This window comes from Pristis pectinata, chromosome 3 (genome assembly GCF_009764475.1).
Source record: "Pristis pectinata isolate sPriPec2 chromosome 3, sPriPec2.1.pri, whole genome shotgun sequence".
NCBI classification, from domain to species: domain Eukaryota; kingdom Metazoa; phylum Chordata; class Chondrichthyes; order Rhinopristiformes; family Pristidae; genus Pristis; species Pristis pectinata.
The window spans coordinates 54,965,071-54,983,724 of record NC_067407.1 but is presented as its reverse complement, the minus strand read 5'-3'; the positions used below and the strand labels follow the sequence as shown (position 1 = coordinate 54,983,724).

Genomic DNA, 18,654 nt, shown 5'->3' with positions numbered 1-18,654 from the left:
CATCAATCTGACACATTAATGTGACACATTAAAGTCAGTTCTCTATCCATGGATGCTGCCTGATCTGCTAAGTATCTCCAGCAATTAATATTTAATCCATAGTTTGATATATATATTTGTTATTAAGCAAAAAGGAAGATTCTTTCAGGAATATCTCTTTCAAAATAGCACAACTGAAATTTATATTATTGCAATACATTTTATCAAATTACAATTTTGAGAAAAAAAACATTATTAATACATCACAAAGAACATTTCTGCACCCTTGAGTGATGAAGTGAAAAAAATGTCTTGGAAGAGTTACACATTCAACTTGATATCCAGCTCAAGGACAAATGGCTCAAAATGTCAAAGTGAGTTGAGTCAGAAGGATGTGGTTCAAGTCTCATTCCTTAAACATGAACACAGAAGCTAGTAGTTCATACCTTTGTCATATCAGGGAGTGGTTCACTGTCAAAAGTACAGTTTTTCAGATGAGACATTAAATAAGTGCCCTCTTAGATTATGTGAAATATCCCACTGGAGGATTTGAAGAACAGCAGGAGCGTTTTCCCAATTGCCTTACCCAGTATCTATCCCTCAGTCAACATCACCAGAACAGACTGTCTGATTCTCACAGAACCTGCTTAAGGGATCTTGCTGTGCACAACAAAAGCAGAAGATGCTGTAGATACTCAGTAGGTCAAGCAGCATCCATGGAAAGGGAAGCAGAGTTCATGTACCATATCAATGACATCTCATCAGAACAGTTCTGGAAGGTCATCGACTTGAAATATTAACTATGTTTATCTTCCACAATTGCAGGCTAACCTTCTGAGTGTTTACAGCATTTTCTGTTTTTATTTCAGATTTAGTAGCTGCAGTTTTTTTCGCTTTTCTGTTGCTGACAGCAAACTGACTATTATCTCTTATTGCAAAATTAACTAATTTCAAAATATCTAATTGATTCCGAATGATTTTGAAAGTCCAACAATGGCAATAAGTAATGTTAAGTTTCTTCTTTCATTCTAAACAACATTATAAGACTGATTCCAAAAATGGATTAGGTAAATCAAACACACATTGAGTGGAAAACTATGAGAATGCTTTTACAAAAATTTCTAATGGGAATGAGTTTGCACTGTATTTAATTGCACGGGAAACACTGAGTTTTAAAAACCTCATCTTACTGCAGAATTTGGTGTGATATCTGATTGTTAAAAGTATAAAATGTATAGTAGAAAGGAGTATGGTATTTTCAATTAAATTTTAACTTAACTGTAATTGGTAAATGCTTCAAATGTGAACCGTAGTGACATGTGATGCTGACATGAAAAACTTTTGTTTTGAGACTGCTCTGTGACCAGATTATCACCACCTCCACTGGCAGAAAATTATGCAATTAACTTGGATCCCCTAGTTATCTAAAGATTGCTCCTTTTAATACACTGTATCTCATCTGCTCAGTATTTTAGCTTTATTGGCTGGATCAGTTGGAGAGCTGACTATATAGTAAAGAATATGTACTGATACAGATTTTCCTATTCTAATCATTATTATGAAAGTGCAATGAGACACTGAACAATTAAAATCTTTCAGTTTCAAGATGAATAACTTGCTTGAAATATGGCGTATTTAAGACTGTGAAGTATTCTAAGGCATTTCAGCTGAACACTCCAGCTAATGCCCTCTTTCTTAAGTACTTGGCTGAACATGCAAAAATCAGCAGGTAGTACACCACAATTTTGCCATTTATGATGTGTAGAATAATTGCTGAATGACATTTACTGAAGGACTTGGTCCTGACTTCCAGGCTTCTGTATAAACAAATTGCTCCCTGACATTTGTACATTAGTAGGCATCCTCCTGTCAATAAAGCATTTCTGAGAATTGACTACATGCATGTTTGTTTGCAGACCACGCAGATCAACTTTGGGATGCATTACAATCGAAAGGAATTTCACTCCACTGACGTCTGGCTGGTTGTGACAGTTATAGTGCATCATGCAAGCTGATGTCCAGTATCCTGGCAAAAGTTACGATGTCCTCATTCTCCTACAAGGGTTATTGGCTAATGTCATAGTTCATGACTCCAGTGTGCAACCAAAACACGTGTGAGTAAGGCGTATACAGTGAATGTTGCATCAGAATTGTATATGCTGTATGCAGTATATAGTATGTGCTGAAATAATAGTTCTGTTGCCTGGTCTACTCCAGTGGAGGCCTACAGTACTTGGCTGAGTGGGTATCAAGATTCATGGTCATTAGTTACATCTTCCATAATCTTGTCATTATGAGGAATCAGTCCATATTGCCAGCTACTTGATGAACAGTGGATGAGGAGAAGAGGCTTGTGGAGAAAGAGTGGCCGAGGAGGAAAAGAAGCAAGAAGAGGAACCCTGCACACTGTGTTTCGGCCTGATCCTCCATGAACAACTCATCTGACTGCAGTATCAATAAATACAAACCCATTAACAACAGCCCCTCAGCTGACCTTCCACCCACTCTGACCACCAACAGCCCCTTGGCCACAATATAAAAGTAACAGTCCACACAAAGTGAGTAGCCTTGGAAATCCAAACATGGTAATCTGCAGCAGAATATCCATTAATTGCCCTTGTCCATTCTCTTAATCTGGGATGTCCAGGTCTAGGCATCCCAGCTTTCTGTGGCTGCAGATAAGCTGGTGATTTACAGTGGAGGAGACTACAGATGGCATTGGAACCTGACCTTAAGAAATTTTGAGCCCAGCAGACATTAATTTGGTCTGTACCTTCTTGGGAGATAAACTGACAAGCAACACTAAATGCATTAGTGAGTGTCAGTGATGGAATTATGATGTATTCATCCTGAAAGAAGATTCATATTCTATAGAACCATTGCTATTCCCCCAGGTCAGTGGCCGCCAATCATAGTAATCTGTCCGAGGATTGCTTGTGTTGGGGTTTCCTTGGGAAGACCAAGCCAGCAGTAGGTGGCATCCTAGAACACTGCATTCATTTGCTGGGGGTGGTTGGGTTGGGTATGGATGAGGGGGGAAACAGATATAGGTTTCCGGTGGTTTCAGCATGATGCTGCATCCAGTGAAATTAGTTGTAATACTCTCTCTTGCTTTGATCATGTGACCTTGGACCACAAAGGCTGACTTAGGCAGAGCACCAAGGATTTTATTGGTTAACCTAGCTGAGAAATTATTTACTTGAATGCACGGCTGTTTGACCAACCTATAACTGTAGCGAATGGTGTGCAGCACTGCTTTGGTGATTGATTCCGGCTAACTGGTCTGTGGGTCTCAGATTATGTGTTAGCCTCTGCGGCAACAGTTGGGTACCTAGTCAGTTCCTGTGAATCTGGTCTGAATCGACTAGTCTGTGGTTTAACAAGAATTCTGACTATGGAAACACAGCCGCCAAAAATTCCACAGCTACGAAATGTTGAAAGTACCAAGCAATGTCAAAGACGTGGAGGTGGATTGTGATTTCAGCTGTTAAACCCGCTTCCATTTCAACTGCTTTAGCTTTCAGGCTCATGCACCTGTGTGGAGAAATACCAGTGGCAGGGGAAAAAAATCATATTTCAACTGCTTAATGTTACAGTGAGAAAGTAGGACCATAAAGGTTGTCTTTCACCATGTTCAATGCAAAAATAGATTTCATCCATGATGGATCTCAAGACAACTACCCATTTTATGTTATGAATTGAGAAGGTCCTGCTGGCTTCAGCCAGCACAGTGACCAGCTCTCCAAGCTCAAGTTCATTGTTGTTGTAAACCAGCCTCAGCTAAACCATCAATCAAGGAAGAGCAAAATCATCCTTTTTATAAAAAAACTCCACTAAATTAATTTCAAAATTAACTTGAAACTAAACCCATGTATCCTTCTTTCAGACACATCTTGAAGTAGGGGAGATATTTATCTTCATGCCTACATACACATATACTACATAATTGGCTTGGCTTCTAATCATAATAGAGAAGGGAGTGTTATAAACCCATGGAGAATTCTCTTTATTTGTTCATTGTTTGGAATATCAACACTCCCAGCAAAACCACTGTTCATTCCTAACTGCTCTTACAAAAGTTGGTGATAAGCCATCCTCTTGAACTGCTGCAACCCCTTTGGTGAAGGTCCTCCCACTGAGCCGTTGGGCAAGGAATTCCAGGATGTAGACCCAGTGATGATGAAGGATCTGCCATATATTTCCAAGTCAAGATGATTGAGAGACTTGGAGGAGAATCACCTGGTAGTAGTGTCCCAAGCAGCTGCCACCCTTGGCCTTCATGGTGGTAGAGGTCACAGCTTTTCCAAATGCCGTCAGTATAACTTGGAAGAGTAACTGCAGTGCATTTTGTATATGGCACACACTTCTACCCTGGTGAGTTGATGGAGGAGGGAGGGAGTGGTGGTGGGGAGGGGTGGAAGGGGGGTGCAGTCAAACAGGATGCATTGTCACGGATGGCATTGAGCCTCTTAAGCATTGTTGGTGATGCACTCATCTAGGCAAGAGGAAAGTATTGAAAACAAGGTGTTGGATTTGACTCTTTTAAGTAGTTTTTTTAACGTGTATAGTACTTAATACACCTCAAGTGGCTGTACAAGGTATAACTGCTTTTTAGTTTATTGGTTCGTCCATCAGGTGAAAACGTGTTTTCTCATCGGTTGGTTTTGCCACAGGTATCTAATAAGTTTTCTGACTGGACTATTGTTAGCTGAGGAGTACTGAGGTATAAAAGATGTCATTTTTTGTTAATCTCTCTCTTGCTCTGTTCCCCCTCCCCCCCACCCCCTGGCCTTAGCTCATCTTAGTTCTTTTTGCCTCGGCTCATCTCCCAGTAGTAAAGCTAGTGCCATATGCTCTGTGACTGTTTCTTTGCTTTAAATTTTTCCAATAAAACCTTGTGAAACACCAAGTTGTTTTCAACTCATTCTTGGACTCCTGAAAGAACTTGCAGATTCGAAAATAACCGGATCCGACAATGGCTTACTGCTCTGCCACTTCTGCTGGTTCTGTCCTGTTGGTGGAAAACCACTTATCCAGGGATCATGAAGGGAACCGTCTGTGACGCTAGGTGAAAGACAATTCTCTTACGATGACTAACCCTTAGGACAGATCTCCCTAATTAGGTCCAGATTATCATGGAGAGGACTCTACAGTGTTGATTTTGCTGAGTATGACTTTTCTAAATCCGAGCACAGATTTGCTGGGCTTTATTCATACCATATTTTACCAGAACAATTTGGTAAACATGAGTGACACTTAAGAGTCAACCACATTGCTATGATCTGGAGTTGCATATACTCCAGTCCCTGTGTGGACAGCAGACCTCAGTGCCTAAAGGATAGTGAATCGGTCTTCATTCCAATCCAGAAGACTCATGATCACTACTATGAGTCCTAGATTTTTAATTCTAATTTTAAAATCCACAGCTGTATTGGTGTGATTTTTCTCTGGCACCAAACTTTGCACACAGGCTTCTGGATTCCTGGCTCAGGAATTTAACTGCTCTGGTACCATTCCTACTCTTGCAGTCACCTCCTTTTGACCTGGCCCTTTGCCTTGGTGGTTCAAATATATTAACTTCCTGGTAGGTTGAAACCCTACAGATGCCAATGAAATTATTTTAAAAGACCAGAATCTATACATTAACCATGCAGCTAGAAACTTGATGAAAGTTGAAAATGCTGGAAACAGTCAGCAAGTCAGGCAGCCTGTAGAGAGAGGATCAATTAATATTTCAGGTCAACAATCTTTCATCAGTTCTAGGACAAGGTCAGCAACTTGAAACGTCAACTCTTTTTCTGTCCGCATGTGCTGCCTGACCTGCTGAACATTTCCAGCATTTTCTTACTTCAGATTTCCAGCATCTGAAATATTCAGCTTTTGCGTGATTAAAGATTATAGTCCCCGTCATTTTATGTGAATATGCCAGCTATCAAATGTTTGAAACCATTCTCTTAAGTTGAGATATATGCCTTTGAAAGAGATTGATTGCTTTGGTGTCTTGGCAACTGCATTATCATTTTCATGTTGCTTGCTTACAAAGTTGTAGAAGATGAACTAAATTATCTATGATGAACTATCAAACTAAATCAATATTTTCTAAAAATTTAATGTAAAAATGATCAGACTCACTATTACTTGTTAAGATATTGTGCATGCAAATGTCCTGACTAAATTTAAGCATTCACTTCTAACAAGTAGTCTACAGCACAATATTATATTTTTCCCTTTTTGGATATTGACTATTTTGCTCGGTATGTTTGACATTTTTTTCATTTGGGATCATATACAATCTTTTTATTACAGTGCAATTTATTAATGGTTCTTCTGGTTTCCACACAGATTTATCTGTTGCCAGCTATCTGTCCCTATCATCCATACCCTCTACCCACTCAGTCCCCTATCCCCTCTCCTCCCCCCACTGTTCCCATCTGCTCAGCATCCCTCTCTTATCTGGTTTCACTCACCACCCTCCTTTCTTATCAGAGTCCATCATCAGCAGTCCTTTGCCGTCTCCACTAATAACCTACCAGCTTTCATTGCTGTCTCTACCCTCCCTCCCTCACCCCTAACCCACATATCACTTGCCAGCTCCTGCCTCACCCCTCCCCCTTACCTCTTTATACTCACCATCTCCCCTTGGGTCAAGAGCCTGTATCAGCACTCTCAGTTCTGATGCAGGGCCTTGACCCAAAATGTCAACTATCCCTTTGCCTCCACCTCCACAGATGCTGCCCGACCCGCTGATTTCCTCCAGCAGTTTTTGTTTTGCTCTATCAGTTGCATGTATGCTTGTCAATGACAGTATTGGTAGGAGTGCCCACTGTTTGGTCTTTGTGGTGATGACATTATTTTCTCAGAGATGACATCTGCTTTGATATTATGTGGCACTACCACAGTGGTAAATTAGGTAGATTCAGAACTGGGCGTTCATGAGGTACAGGGATCCCCACTAATTGTACTTTGGTCATCCAGGACGATCTGTAACCAGCAGAGCCTTCACTCTATTACTGCCATCAAAGCAGTGGGCCAACTCTGGCTCAATGTCCTAGGACTGAGATAAGAGGATTCGGACAATGGTTTCATTCAAAATGGAGATAAATAGATATTTGGATATTAAAGGATACAGGGATATGACAGGAACAAGGTACAGATGCTGACTGACCTGCTGAGTTCCTCCAGCAGTTTGTTTTAAACTACATGCAGGCGTTGACTAAGTGGCCAGGTTGCACCATACAAGTGATGGGCTAACAAAATAGAGTTCAGCAAGTTTCCGCATATACTCAACAGCTTTATCCCTACCTTCAACATTCTGGGGATCCCATTCACCAGAAACTTAACGGGACCTGTCATTGCAAACTCTGTGACTGTGAAGGTAGGTTAGAGGTTAGATAATCTGTGGCGAATGATTCACTTCCCAACTCCCCAAAGCCTTTTCACGTCCACAATAGAATACTCCACTTCCTTCCTACTTTTGTGAGACTTCGCATGCTCACCACCACTTTAACAATTTTCAGTTCCCTGGCCCCGACCACCTCATTTGCTCTGCCCTGTACACTTCTATCCCCTATCAGGAAGGCCTCAGGTCTCTCAGTTTCTTTCTGGACCACAGACCAACTAATTCCCCTCCACCGCCACCCTCCTCCATCAGGCAGAACTGGTGCTCACCCTCAACAACTCTTTCGGCTCCTCCAACTTTCTCCAGACCAAAGGTGTAACCACGGGCACTCACATGGGCCCCAGCTATGAACCATAGAACAACACGGCACAATACAGGCCCTTCAGCCCACCATGTTGTGCCGCCCTTCAAACCACACCTAAGACTATCTAACCCTTTCCTCCCACATATCCTTCTTAAATTCCTGCCTTTTTGTTGGCTACGTGGAGCAATCATGTTCCAAAACTACACCGGCGACGCTCCCTAACTCTTTCTCCGCTATGTTGACGACTGCATTGGTGCCACTTCCTGCACCCATGTGGAGCTCATCAATTTCATCAACTTCACCTCCAACATCCACCCTGCCCTCAAATTCACTTGGTCCATCTCTGACACCTCTCTCCCCTTTCTGGATCTCTCTGTCTCCATCCAGGGAGACAGATTATCCATGGACATCTTCTACAAACTCACCGACTCCCACAGTTACTTGACTACACCTCCTCCCACCCTGTCACTTGCAAGGGTGCTATCCCCTTCTCTCAGATCCTCTGTCTCCGCTGCATCTGTTCTCACAAGGAGGCTTTCCACTCCAGGACATTTAAGGTGTCCTCTTTGTTCAGAAAAAAGGGTTTCCTACTGCTATCGATGCAACCCTCACCTGTATCTCTTCTATTTCCTGCTTATCTGCTCTCACCCCATTAACCCCCCCCCCCCAAGACATAACAAAGTTATCCTCACCTACCTCCCCACTAACCTATGCATCCAACATATCATTCTCCGCAACTTCCGCCACCTCCAACGGGATTCCACCACCAGGCACGTGTTCGCCTACCCTCTTTCCTATCTGCAGAGATCGCTCTCTCTGCTACTCCCTTGCCTGCTCGTCCCTCCCCACTGATTCCCCCTCCAGGCACTCGTCCCTGCAACCACACCAAGTGTCACACCTGCCCCTGCACCTCCTCCCTCACCACCATTCAGGGCCCTAAACAGTCCGTCCAGGTGAGGTGGCGCTTCACCAGTGGACCTATCAGTGTCATTTATTGCATCTGGTGTGGCCTCCTCTACATCGGTGAGATCCGACGCAGATTGGGGTACCGCTTCGTCGGGCACCTTCGCTCAGTTTGCCATAACAGCCAGGATCTCCCGGTGGCCAGCCATTTTAATTCCACTTCCCATTACCATGGCCTCCTGTGCTACCAGGATAAGGCTAGATGCAGATTAGGGGAACAGCACCTCATATTCTGCCTTGTTAGTCTCCAACCTGACGGCATGAACATTGATTTCTCTAACTTCTGGTAACCCCTCCCATCTGCTCCCTCTTTGTTTCCCCTTATCTCACCGGCCCCATCACCCCTTCTCTTTCCCCTCCCCTGCCCTCTCAGTCTGCCCATTGCCCACTCATTCCTCCCTCTGGTTCCCCTCCTCACCTCCTTCCCCTTATTCCATGCTCCACTGTCCTCTCCATCTTCTTCAGCTCCTTGTCACTTCCACCTATCACCTCCCAGCTTCTTACATCATTCCCACCCTCCCCCCTCCCTCACCTGCCTATCAACCCCATCACCTGGATTCACCCATCACCCACCAGATCTTGCTCCACCCTTTCCCCCCACCTTTCTATACGGGCTCTTTCCCCTGTTCCTTTCCAGTCCTGATGAAGGGTTTTGACCTGAAACGTCGACTGTCCATTTCCCTCCAATAGATGCTGCCTGACCTGCTGAGTTCCTCAAGCATTTTGTGTGTTGCTCCACGTCCCCAGACAAGCGCAGCTGCAACAACACAAAAGAGACTCAATACTGTCCAAAACAAAGCAACCCAGTTGAGCCACATGGCTTCGCACATCCTGAATATCTGCTTCCCTCACCACAAGTGCTTTGTGGTTGGAGTTTGTACCATTTACAAAATTTTCTATATTTTGTAACCTGCCAAGCTTTCTTTGACACCTAGACTCTATCACCTAGAAGGGCAAGGTCAGATGGAACAAACTGCACGGTTCCCTCTCAATTAATGTTGTTTCTAGAAGTAACACAGTGAGTGGTAGCTTACCTGGATTCACCTGGGCACCTGCAAGTCCAAGGCAATGTAGCAGCATTAACAGCATCATTGGAAAGGAAGCAGTGATCATTTTAAATGGACAGATTTCCAGTCCTGAAGAGAGAATCAGAATTTGTCCTGAGTGAGAAGTAGTCACCTCATTGCTCCAGATTGAGATCATATACATTTAATTTATTTCTATAACCTGTCTAGAGATTTAATATACATTTAATTTATTTCTATAACCTGTCTAGAGACTCACCGACCCCACTATTGTCTATGTAGATGGGTTTCTGAAACCAAGCATATAATGCTTCACCTACTTGCTTTAAACAAAATGTATAATGTTTACATTGTATTACACAGATATGGTTGAATTATACATCAAATAAAGCGGTTAGTGTAACGCTATTACAGCGCCAGCGACCCACGTTCAATTCTGGCCGCTGTCCGTAAGGAGTTTGTACGTTCCCCCCGTGTCTGTGTGGGTTTCCTCCGGGTGCTCCGGTTTCCTCCCACATTCCAAAGATGTACGGGTTAGGAAGTTGTGGGCATGCTATGTTGGCACCGAAAATGTGGCGACACTTGCAGGCTGCCCCCAGAATACCGACGCAAAAGATGCATTTCACTGTGTGTTTCGATGTATATATGACTAATAAAGATATCTTATCTTATCCATCTTATAAATAATAGCAACACAAGCTTGAGGAACAGCAGCTCATCTTCCCTCTGGTCATGTTGCAGCCTTCTGGACTTATTACTGAATTCTACAACTTCAACTAACTTGATTACTATGTCTGTATCAGTCACCCATCTGTGATTTTGGCTCAACTTGTTTGTTTCCTTTCCCTCCATTTTTCCAATTTTTTTTTCCGCTGGGAGTGGAGGACATTGCCGAGCCTGACCTGCCAGGCATGTCTTCCTGCTTTGCATTTCGCTCCTTCTACATTCTTTTGTCCATGTTCATTTGCCTATGTTCTCGCTTTCTAACTGCTCCCATTCATACTTTGATCAGATAACCTCGTTTATAGCTTATCCCCATTGTCACCCCAGTTTTACCCTTAAAGAGATACCCTCCTGCCCCACCCTTCCTGCAGCTTAACAAGCTTCTTGTGTCTCCTTCCCACTTCTGACGAAGGGTCTCTGACCTCAAACATTAGCTCCGTTTTTCTTCTCACCGCTGCAGCCTGACCTGCTGAGTATTTCCAACATCTTCTGCTTTTATTTTAGATTTCCAGCATTTGCGTTTTCGTTTTATTATTTTCCTCAACTAATTGCTGCAACTTCAGTAAGACAGGATACGGACCCAATGTGAGCAAATGGGATTAATGTAGATGGGCAACAAGGTTAACATGGATGAGGTGGGCCGAAAGGCCTGTTTCTCTGCTGTGTGACTCTATGATGCTAAGAGGCATAATATTCGCAATTTGCATAAGGAATATGCCACAATTAGATAAAAATATCAAGTAGTAATGCAGGCTTCGGCCTTTTTTTTTCCACAAAACATTGGTACAACATTTGCTTTCTCGTTTCTATATTTTACATTATTTTACATTATTTACAGTTTATATCAGTGTGGTTAGTATCAAGCATGAATGAAATGTGAGCTTTCATGCATCCTGAGTAGGTCCCAATCTTGATGTGTAATTACAACAGTGAAATAGGGAAAAACACAGCAAGAAGTACAAGTACATGGTTCCCTCAAAGTGGCGTCACAGATAGACAGGGTGACGAAGAAGGTTTTTTGGCACACTGGCCTTCATCAGTCAGGGCATTGAGTGTAGGCGTTGGGACCATATGTTACAGTTGTATAAGTCATTGGTGAGGCCACACTTGGAGTACCGTGTACAGTTTTGGTCACCCTGTTATAGGAAAGACGTGGTTAAACTGGAAAGAGTGCAGAAAAGATTTACGAGGATGTTGCCAGGACTAGAGGGCCTGAGTTATAGGGAGAGCTTGGCCAAGTTAGGTCTTTATTCCTTGGAATGTAGGGGAATGAGGGGTGACTTTATAGAGGATTATAAAGTCATAAGGGGGCATAGATAAGGTGGATGGTAGCAGTCTTTTCCCCAGGGTAGGGAAGTCCAAATTGAGGGGGCATAGAGTTAGGGTGAGGGGTGAAACATTTAAAAGGGATTTGAAGGGCAACTTTTTCACGCAGCGGGTGGTGAGTATACGGAATGAGCTGCCAGAGGAAGTGGTTGAAGCAAGTACAATAGTATCATTTAAAAAGCACTTGGATAGGCACATGGAGGGGCAGGGCTTAAATGGATATGGGCCGAATGCAGAAAATTGGGACTAAATGGGTGGGCACCATGGTTGGCATGGACTTGTTGGGCCAAAGGGCCTGGGAACGCAGATCCATAATTCCTCGAAAGTGACGTCACAGGTAGATAGGGCCATAAAGAGAGCTTTTGGCACATTGGCCTTCATAAATCAGGGCATTGAGTATAGAATTTGGGATGTCACGTTGCAGTTGTACAAGATGTTGGTGAGGCTGCATTTGGAATATTGTGTTCAGTTTTGGTCACCCTGCTACAGGAAAGATGCCACGGAAAGACTACAGAGGAGATTTACAGGGATGTTGCTGGGACTTGAGGGACTGAGTTATGGAGAGAGGTTGAGCAGGTGGGGATCTTTTCATTGCAGTGGAGGAAAACGAAGTGTGCTCTTATAGAGGTGTACAAAATTATGAGAAGGGAGAGCTTTAATAGAAACCTGAGGGGCAACTTTTTCACCCAGAAAGTAGTCTGTATATGGAATGAGCTGCCAGAGGAAGTGGTTGAGGTAGGTATATTAACCACACTTAAAAGGCACTTGAACAGGTACATGGACAGGAAAGGTTTAGAGGGAAATAGGCCAAACGCAGGCAAATGGGACTATCTTAGGTGGGAATCTTGGTCGGCAAGGACCGGTTGGGCCGAGGGGGCTGTTTCTGTGCTGTATGACCTATGACCAGCAAATAGCAATTTAATGATAACTGGATCATCTGTTTTAGGAGTGTTGTTTGAACAATAAATGTTAGCCAGCAGACTGGGATAAAACCCTCTGTTCTTCTTCAGCATGACACCATGGGATTATTTGCATCCAGCTAAGATGGTTGACAGGACCTTGGCTTAACACTTCATCCAAAAGGTCAGCACCTCTGATAGTCATCAGAGAGTCACTTTGGCTTTGGTTTTTGGAGAGAAACGAGCTCTTCTGACTCAGTGGAGATAAAGTACTGCATGAGACATGGATGACAGCTGAACAGAGTGTTACATTGCTTTGGTTTGCAGAGATACTTCATTATGGTACAACTATGGGTGAGGCAACATTATATAGTTTAATTTTATTGTAATTTTGCATGCTCCCATTCCACTATATTGCAAAATGTGGAAAAATTATATATTTCTCCAATTAACTTTTAAAATCAGTCAAAAAAATGAATTGCTATGGCAACTCTTCTTATAAATAACAGTTGCAACTGCTTCCTGTCTTCTCAACGTTTTTTGTTCATGTGCTGTTGCATTTACTCATTATTATAATTTGAAAACAAACTGGAAAATATTTCTGCAGTAATTAATGTATAAACCTTTGACCTTGCTGAGGATATTCTGAATTAGATTCCCAGTTACAAAATCACAAGCGTCTTTACAGTTGATCTATGCAATAGCTATGAATGGTTTCCAGATTTGCTAAGCATCACTGTGGGAATTTTGCAGTTTTTAAACAAATATTTTAAAAGTATCATTAGGCAAATACCAATTTCTTTTTCATGCAAGATTTGAGGGGGTGGGGTGAGGGACTAATGGAGGCAACTTTTACTTCCTCTTCCCACACCCACACCCAGGGGAAGATTAGTGAGAGGAAGTCTGGTAACCAAAAATTACTTCCCTGACAAAACTATAATTTGACTATACTCATCCTAATCACAAAATAAGATGCCTAACCACTAGTTTTGCTCACAGCAGCCTCAATTTAATAGTGGTCCACAGGTTTCAAAGTATTCTCAGTCATAAGTGGGTATGACCACAAGATCAACTTACTGCACAATCCAATAGTATGGTACTGTGTTCTGCATTTGCATTATGCATGGGGAAATGACACTGCACACTAAGCAGTTTGATTCAAGGCTGTTTGCTCATTATGCGTTATATATTTCTGTGCTGTGTAAAAGGGGTGATCACAGGCATGAATGTGCCTCCAGGATACCATGGAAGTCCAAAGTCCATGGAGAAATCAAAAATAAGCTAAACTGGACAAAATGTGATGATAGATCTGCCCTGAGAACTTAGCTTGTGAGCTAGTATAGAATGGTGAAGCATCAGTTGGTTCTACATCTGTCCCTGCTTTTACTCCTTTGGTCTCAATGAGAGAAATTTAAAGTGGGCTCCTAACTCACTATCATTCAGTCAACTTGTTGCTGCTGCTGTGAATCTTGGAGGTTAAATAAAGTCATAAAATACTAATTGGAGTCTGTCCAGTGTCACTAATGCAGAGCAGACCATGTAGCAATATATTCCAGTAACACTGGCACTGTTCCACTTAGCAAAGGTCTATGGTTTGTTGCAAACTATTGCCTGGTTTATCAAAACTGCCTTACAGCCATGCTCGATCTTATTACTCTTGTTCAGGATCTGAAAAGTTAATAAAAAGTTTCAACAGTTGCTCTATCTGGGAGCTTTGAGAAAGACCATACGCATTTCTTAATCTTCTGCTCGGTATTGCTGCCCTATACTTCTTAAAGCTTCTCACTGGAGTGGAACTAATGTACATTACAAGTGGGAAATTATTCAACCTACGTCGTGTTCACTTCATAACCAAATTGCTCCATCTTTTTACCCTCCTGTAGTAAGTGGACCACATTTGAATACGTGCACATTCAGAAGTCAAGCTCCAAGTTTTTATCTGCTGGACCTTTGAAGCATGTAAGGGAATGTGCCCTACACTTAACATCTGCGAAAAAAAGGTCCTCTACCAATCTTCCCCTGCTGTATATCACACTCTGATAATAAAAGTTCTTGGCAACACCATGGAGAATATGAATCAGTTCCCATATCTTGAGAGCTACTTCACCAGAGTGATCCTTTTCTTCCTTTCTCTTCTGAGACATGAGCTACTTATAGCAAGCACTTCAAGGTCCCGGAGAGATATCATTAATGATTGCACTACAAAATCCTCCAGTTGAATTGGCATGGTAAACAAATGTCCCAGGCCAACATCTCCATCACTGAGGCCCAAATTACACTCACTCAGTTCGGATGGGCGGGCCACATTGCTCACATGTCCCATACCAGACTCCCAAAACAGGCTCTCTATTCCAAGTCCAATCACCTCCAGAGATTACTAGGTTGGCAGAAAAAGATTCAAGAGTGTTCTTAAAACCTCATTTAAAAAGTGTGTCATTCTTACCAACATATTGGAACCCTTGCCCATGACCACTCAAAATGGAGAAGCAGCATTCAAAATGGCATTGAAAACCCACTGAGTCCATTTGCTGGGAACATCCAGAAACCCTGCCTGACAGAGGAAGGGGCACACCACCTCTCAAACCGGCCACACATTTGCCCCTTCAGGAACCGTCTACACTACCTGTGGCAGAATCTGCGGGCCCCACATTGGCCATTTCAGAACCCATAGGACTGGAGTGGAAGAAAGTGATCCCTGATCTCGAAGGACTGCCTGAGAAAATAGCTTCATTCTACACTCCGCCCATTTGTTACAGTAACTGTGGACCTTGGAGAATGTATAAAGTGATGAAAAACCATTCTGAGTCTGCCCAGAGTCACTAATTCAAAACAGACCCATGTAGCAATGTATTCCATTAATATTGGCACTGCTCCACCAAGGAAAGAGGTTCTTTGGTTTGTTACAAAACATTGCCTGGGATGCAAAACTTCCCTCATAGTCATATGCAATTTTTTGTTCAAGGTCTGAAGTATTAGTGAGAAGAAACTTCAGCAGTTGCTTGAGCTGGGAGTTGGGGGGTTTGGGGGGTGGTGGGTGGTGGGAAAAAGGCCACAATTCCAATCTGCAATGAATCACATGCGTTATTAGAATATCCAGAATGGAAGTGAGAGAAAAAAAATCAAATATTCCACTGCTTCCTGAGTTTCAATTTTTTTGTTCACTTTGCACACACAAAGCCAAAAGGAAATCAGAGAATCTATCAAAATATAATCTATTTGATCACAGGCAATTGAAACTTTTGAAAGATTCTGTGCTTTTGTTAAGGGCTCATTAAGATAAATAAAGGTTGTGGTAGAATGGAAGCTGTTTCCACTGTTACTTTTGGTACAGCCTGCCTTTCCCCTTACTGTAACAGAAACCAACATCAAAGCCATCCTCTTTATTTTGTCATTTGTGCCCTATGTTTTCCCGAAATATTTTTTCAGCTTGCACAAGTAGAAGCACACAGAGGGATTCTTTCGAAAAAAAGTAATAAGCGATGAGTCAGAGAGTTTAAACGGTTTGTAGCCTAGTGTAAGTTACTTCCACCATTTTTCGACCTACTTCTTTCATGCAACTTACAAAGGGACCACGATGATGCTGGAGTAACTCAGCAGGCCAGGCAGCATCCGTGGAAAAAAGCAGGCGGTCAACATTTCGGGTCAGGACCCTTCTTCAGGGCTGAAGATAGGGAAAGGGGAAGCCCAATATATAGGAGGGAAAAGCAGAGCAGTGATAGGTGGACAGAAGAGGGGAGGTGGGGTGGGCACAAGGTGGTGATAGGTAGAAGCAGGTAAGGGATAGTGATAGGCAGGTGTGGGGGAGGAGGGGAGAGCAGACTCACCGGGGGATGGGTCAAAGGTAAGGAGGAAAACAGCAAGGTAGAAAAAAGAGAAAGGTTGGGAAAGGGAAGAAAAGAAGAGACATGGTGGGGGGGGGGGGGATGTGTGGGGGTGACTTAAAGTGGGAGAATTCAATGTTCATGCCATCAGGCTGCAAGGTTCCAAGACGGAAAATGAGGTGCTGTTCCTCCAGTTTGCGCTTGGAATTCTCCTGGCAGTGGAGGAGGCCGAGGACTGACGTATCTGTGATAGGTGGGAGGGGGAGTTGAAGTGACCGGCAATGGGGAGATGCAGATCACAGTTACAGGTGTTCTGTGAAATGGTCCCCTAGTCTGCGTTTGGTCCCACCAATGTAGAGGAGGCCACAATCGGAGCACCGAATGCAGTAGATGATATTAGGGAGGTGCAGGTAAATCTCTGTCTCACCTGAAAAGACTGATTGGGTCCCTGGATGGAGGTGATGGAGGTGGTGTAGGGGCAGGTGTTGCTCCTGTGGTGGGGGCAGTGGAAAGTTCCCAGGCTGGCAGTGGGATGAGTGGGGAGGGAGGAGTGAACTAGGGAGTCATGGAGAGAGCGGTCCCTGTGAAAGGCAGAAAGGGGTGGGGAGGGGAAGATATGCTTCGTGGTGGGGTCCCATTGGAGATGGCGGAAGTGGCGGAGAATGATGTGTTGGATACATCGGCTGGTAGGATGAAATGTGAAGGCAAGGGGGACCTCATCCCTGTTGGGTCTGGGAGGGGTAGGGTTGAGAGCAGAGGTGCGGGAAATGGCAGAGATGCGGGTGTGAGCTCTCTCGGTCACAGCAGGAAAAATGCTATTACTTAGTTTGAAATATCTGTATGCAATTAGTGCACATAATGAATGTTCTTAATAAGTCATTTTCTTTCAGTATCACTACTATTGGTATTGACTGCTTCATTTAAAAAGAATCAAAATTCTTTTTGATTCCAGCATCTGCAGTCCTTCGTTTCTCTTACAAAAGGACCATCCAGCTTGGATAATCATTCAGGATGTTGGGTGAATGAGCGGTATTTACTTCATGGACACTAGTTTGATAATCACCACATTCAAACAACATAGGCATGAGAGACTATGTACTTTCCCGATAGAAACCAACTTCACTATCCCTCGTTTGCAAATCCTCTGTGTAGTGATAAACCAAATGAACAGATGACCACTATTGTTGCTTGAAGCCTCCGTAAGAAGTCACGTACACTCGGCTTGCACGGCATTAAGTTTAACATGCTCTTTGGCACAAAATGTGTGAATTCCTCCAAGATACTGCAAACCCCCATTTCACTTTGATAACTGCCTTTCCAATGTACTTAGTGTACTTGGCAATAGAAACATGGGTCATGTCCATGCCCCTGAATTAAGGGCTGCTGATGTGTGCTTGGTTCAGTCAGTAGAAGAATCAGGGAAATGATATCCCTATTAGAAAAGTTTTTTTTCTTACACTTGCTCCTTTTTTGATTCTTTTTAAATGAAGCTGTCAATACCAATAGCAGTGATACTGAAAGAAAATGGCTTATTAGGAACATTCATTATATGCACTAATTTTTTTCCCCAAAAGTGGAGAAGAGGAACTAATCTAGAGAAGAATGCCACAACCACTGAAAATAGATCAGCAGCGAATTTCAGCAATACACATAATAAGTGTTGGAGGAACTCAGCAGGTCAGGCAGCATTTATGGAGGGAAATAAACAGTCGACGTTTCGGGTCAAGACCCTTTATCAGGACTCACAGCTAGGTTAAAACAAAAGACAATTAAATGGAATAAGTAAACCAAACACTAACAAGACCTCACTCTAGAATCATAAAACATTGCATAAAGCAGCATATGGTCTGAAGAATCTTTGAGTTTTCTCCCTGAGCCACTTATTTTAATCCATTTTCTGATTTCTTCCCATTAGCTTTAATACTGTTTGTTTTGAGTAACCAGAGAGGTACTTTGTTTTTAAAAAAATAGTTTTAATAGTGGCTGGTGACAATGGTTATTATCTGAAATACTCTGCATTTTCTAACTAATTCTTCTTATGATTATTTTAAGTTTGTGACCTTTCATTATGTTATGGTGTAATAGAGTCACACAGCACAGAAATAGGCCCTTCAGCACACAAAGTCCATACTGGCCATCAAGCACCCATTTACACTATTCTTACATGATCCCATTTTATTCTGCCCACATGAATGAGATATTTTTGTCAATTGCT

At 42.8% G+C, this 18,654-nt stretch overlaps 1 protein-coding gene across 4 annotated transcripts in view; it reads right to left on the bottom strand.

The window, feature by feature from the left end:
• ddr2a (discoidin domain receptor tyrosine kinase 2a) overlaps positions 1-18,654 on the bottom strand; it is a 130,768-nt gene that overhangs the window by 57,235 nt on the left and 54,879 nt on the right. For all 4 annotated transcript variants that reach the window (XM_052011065.1, XM_052011067.1, XM_052011066.1 and 1 more), the window contains one exon: positions 9,680-9,781. In XM_052011065.1, the coding sequence (XP_051867025.1) occupies positions 9,680-9,781 (102 nt within the window). The remainder of the gene's footprint in view (positions 1-9,679; positions 9,782-18,654) is intronic.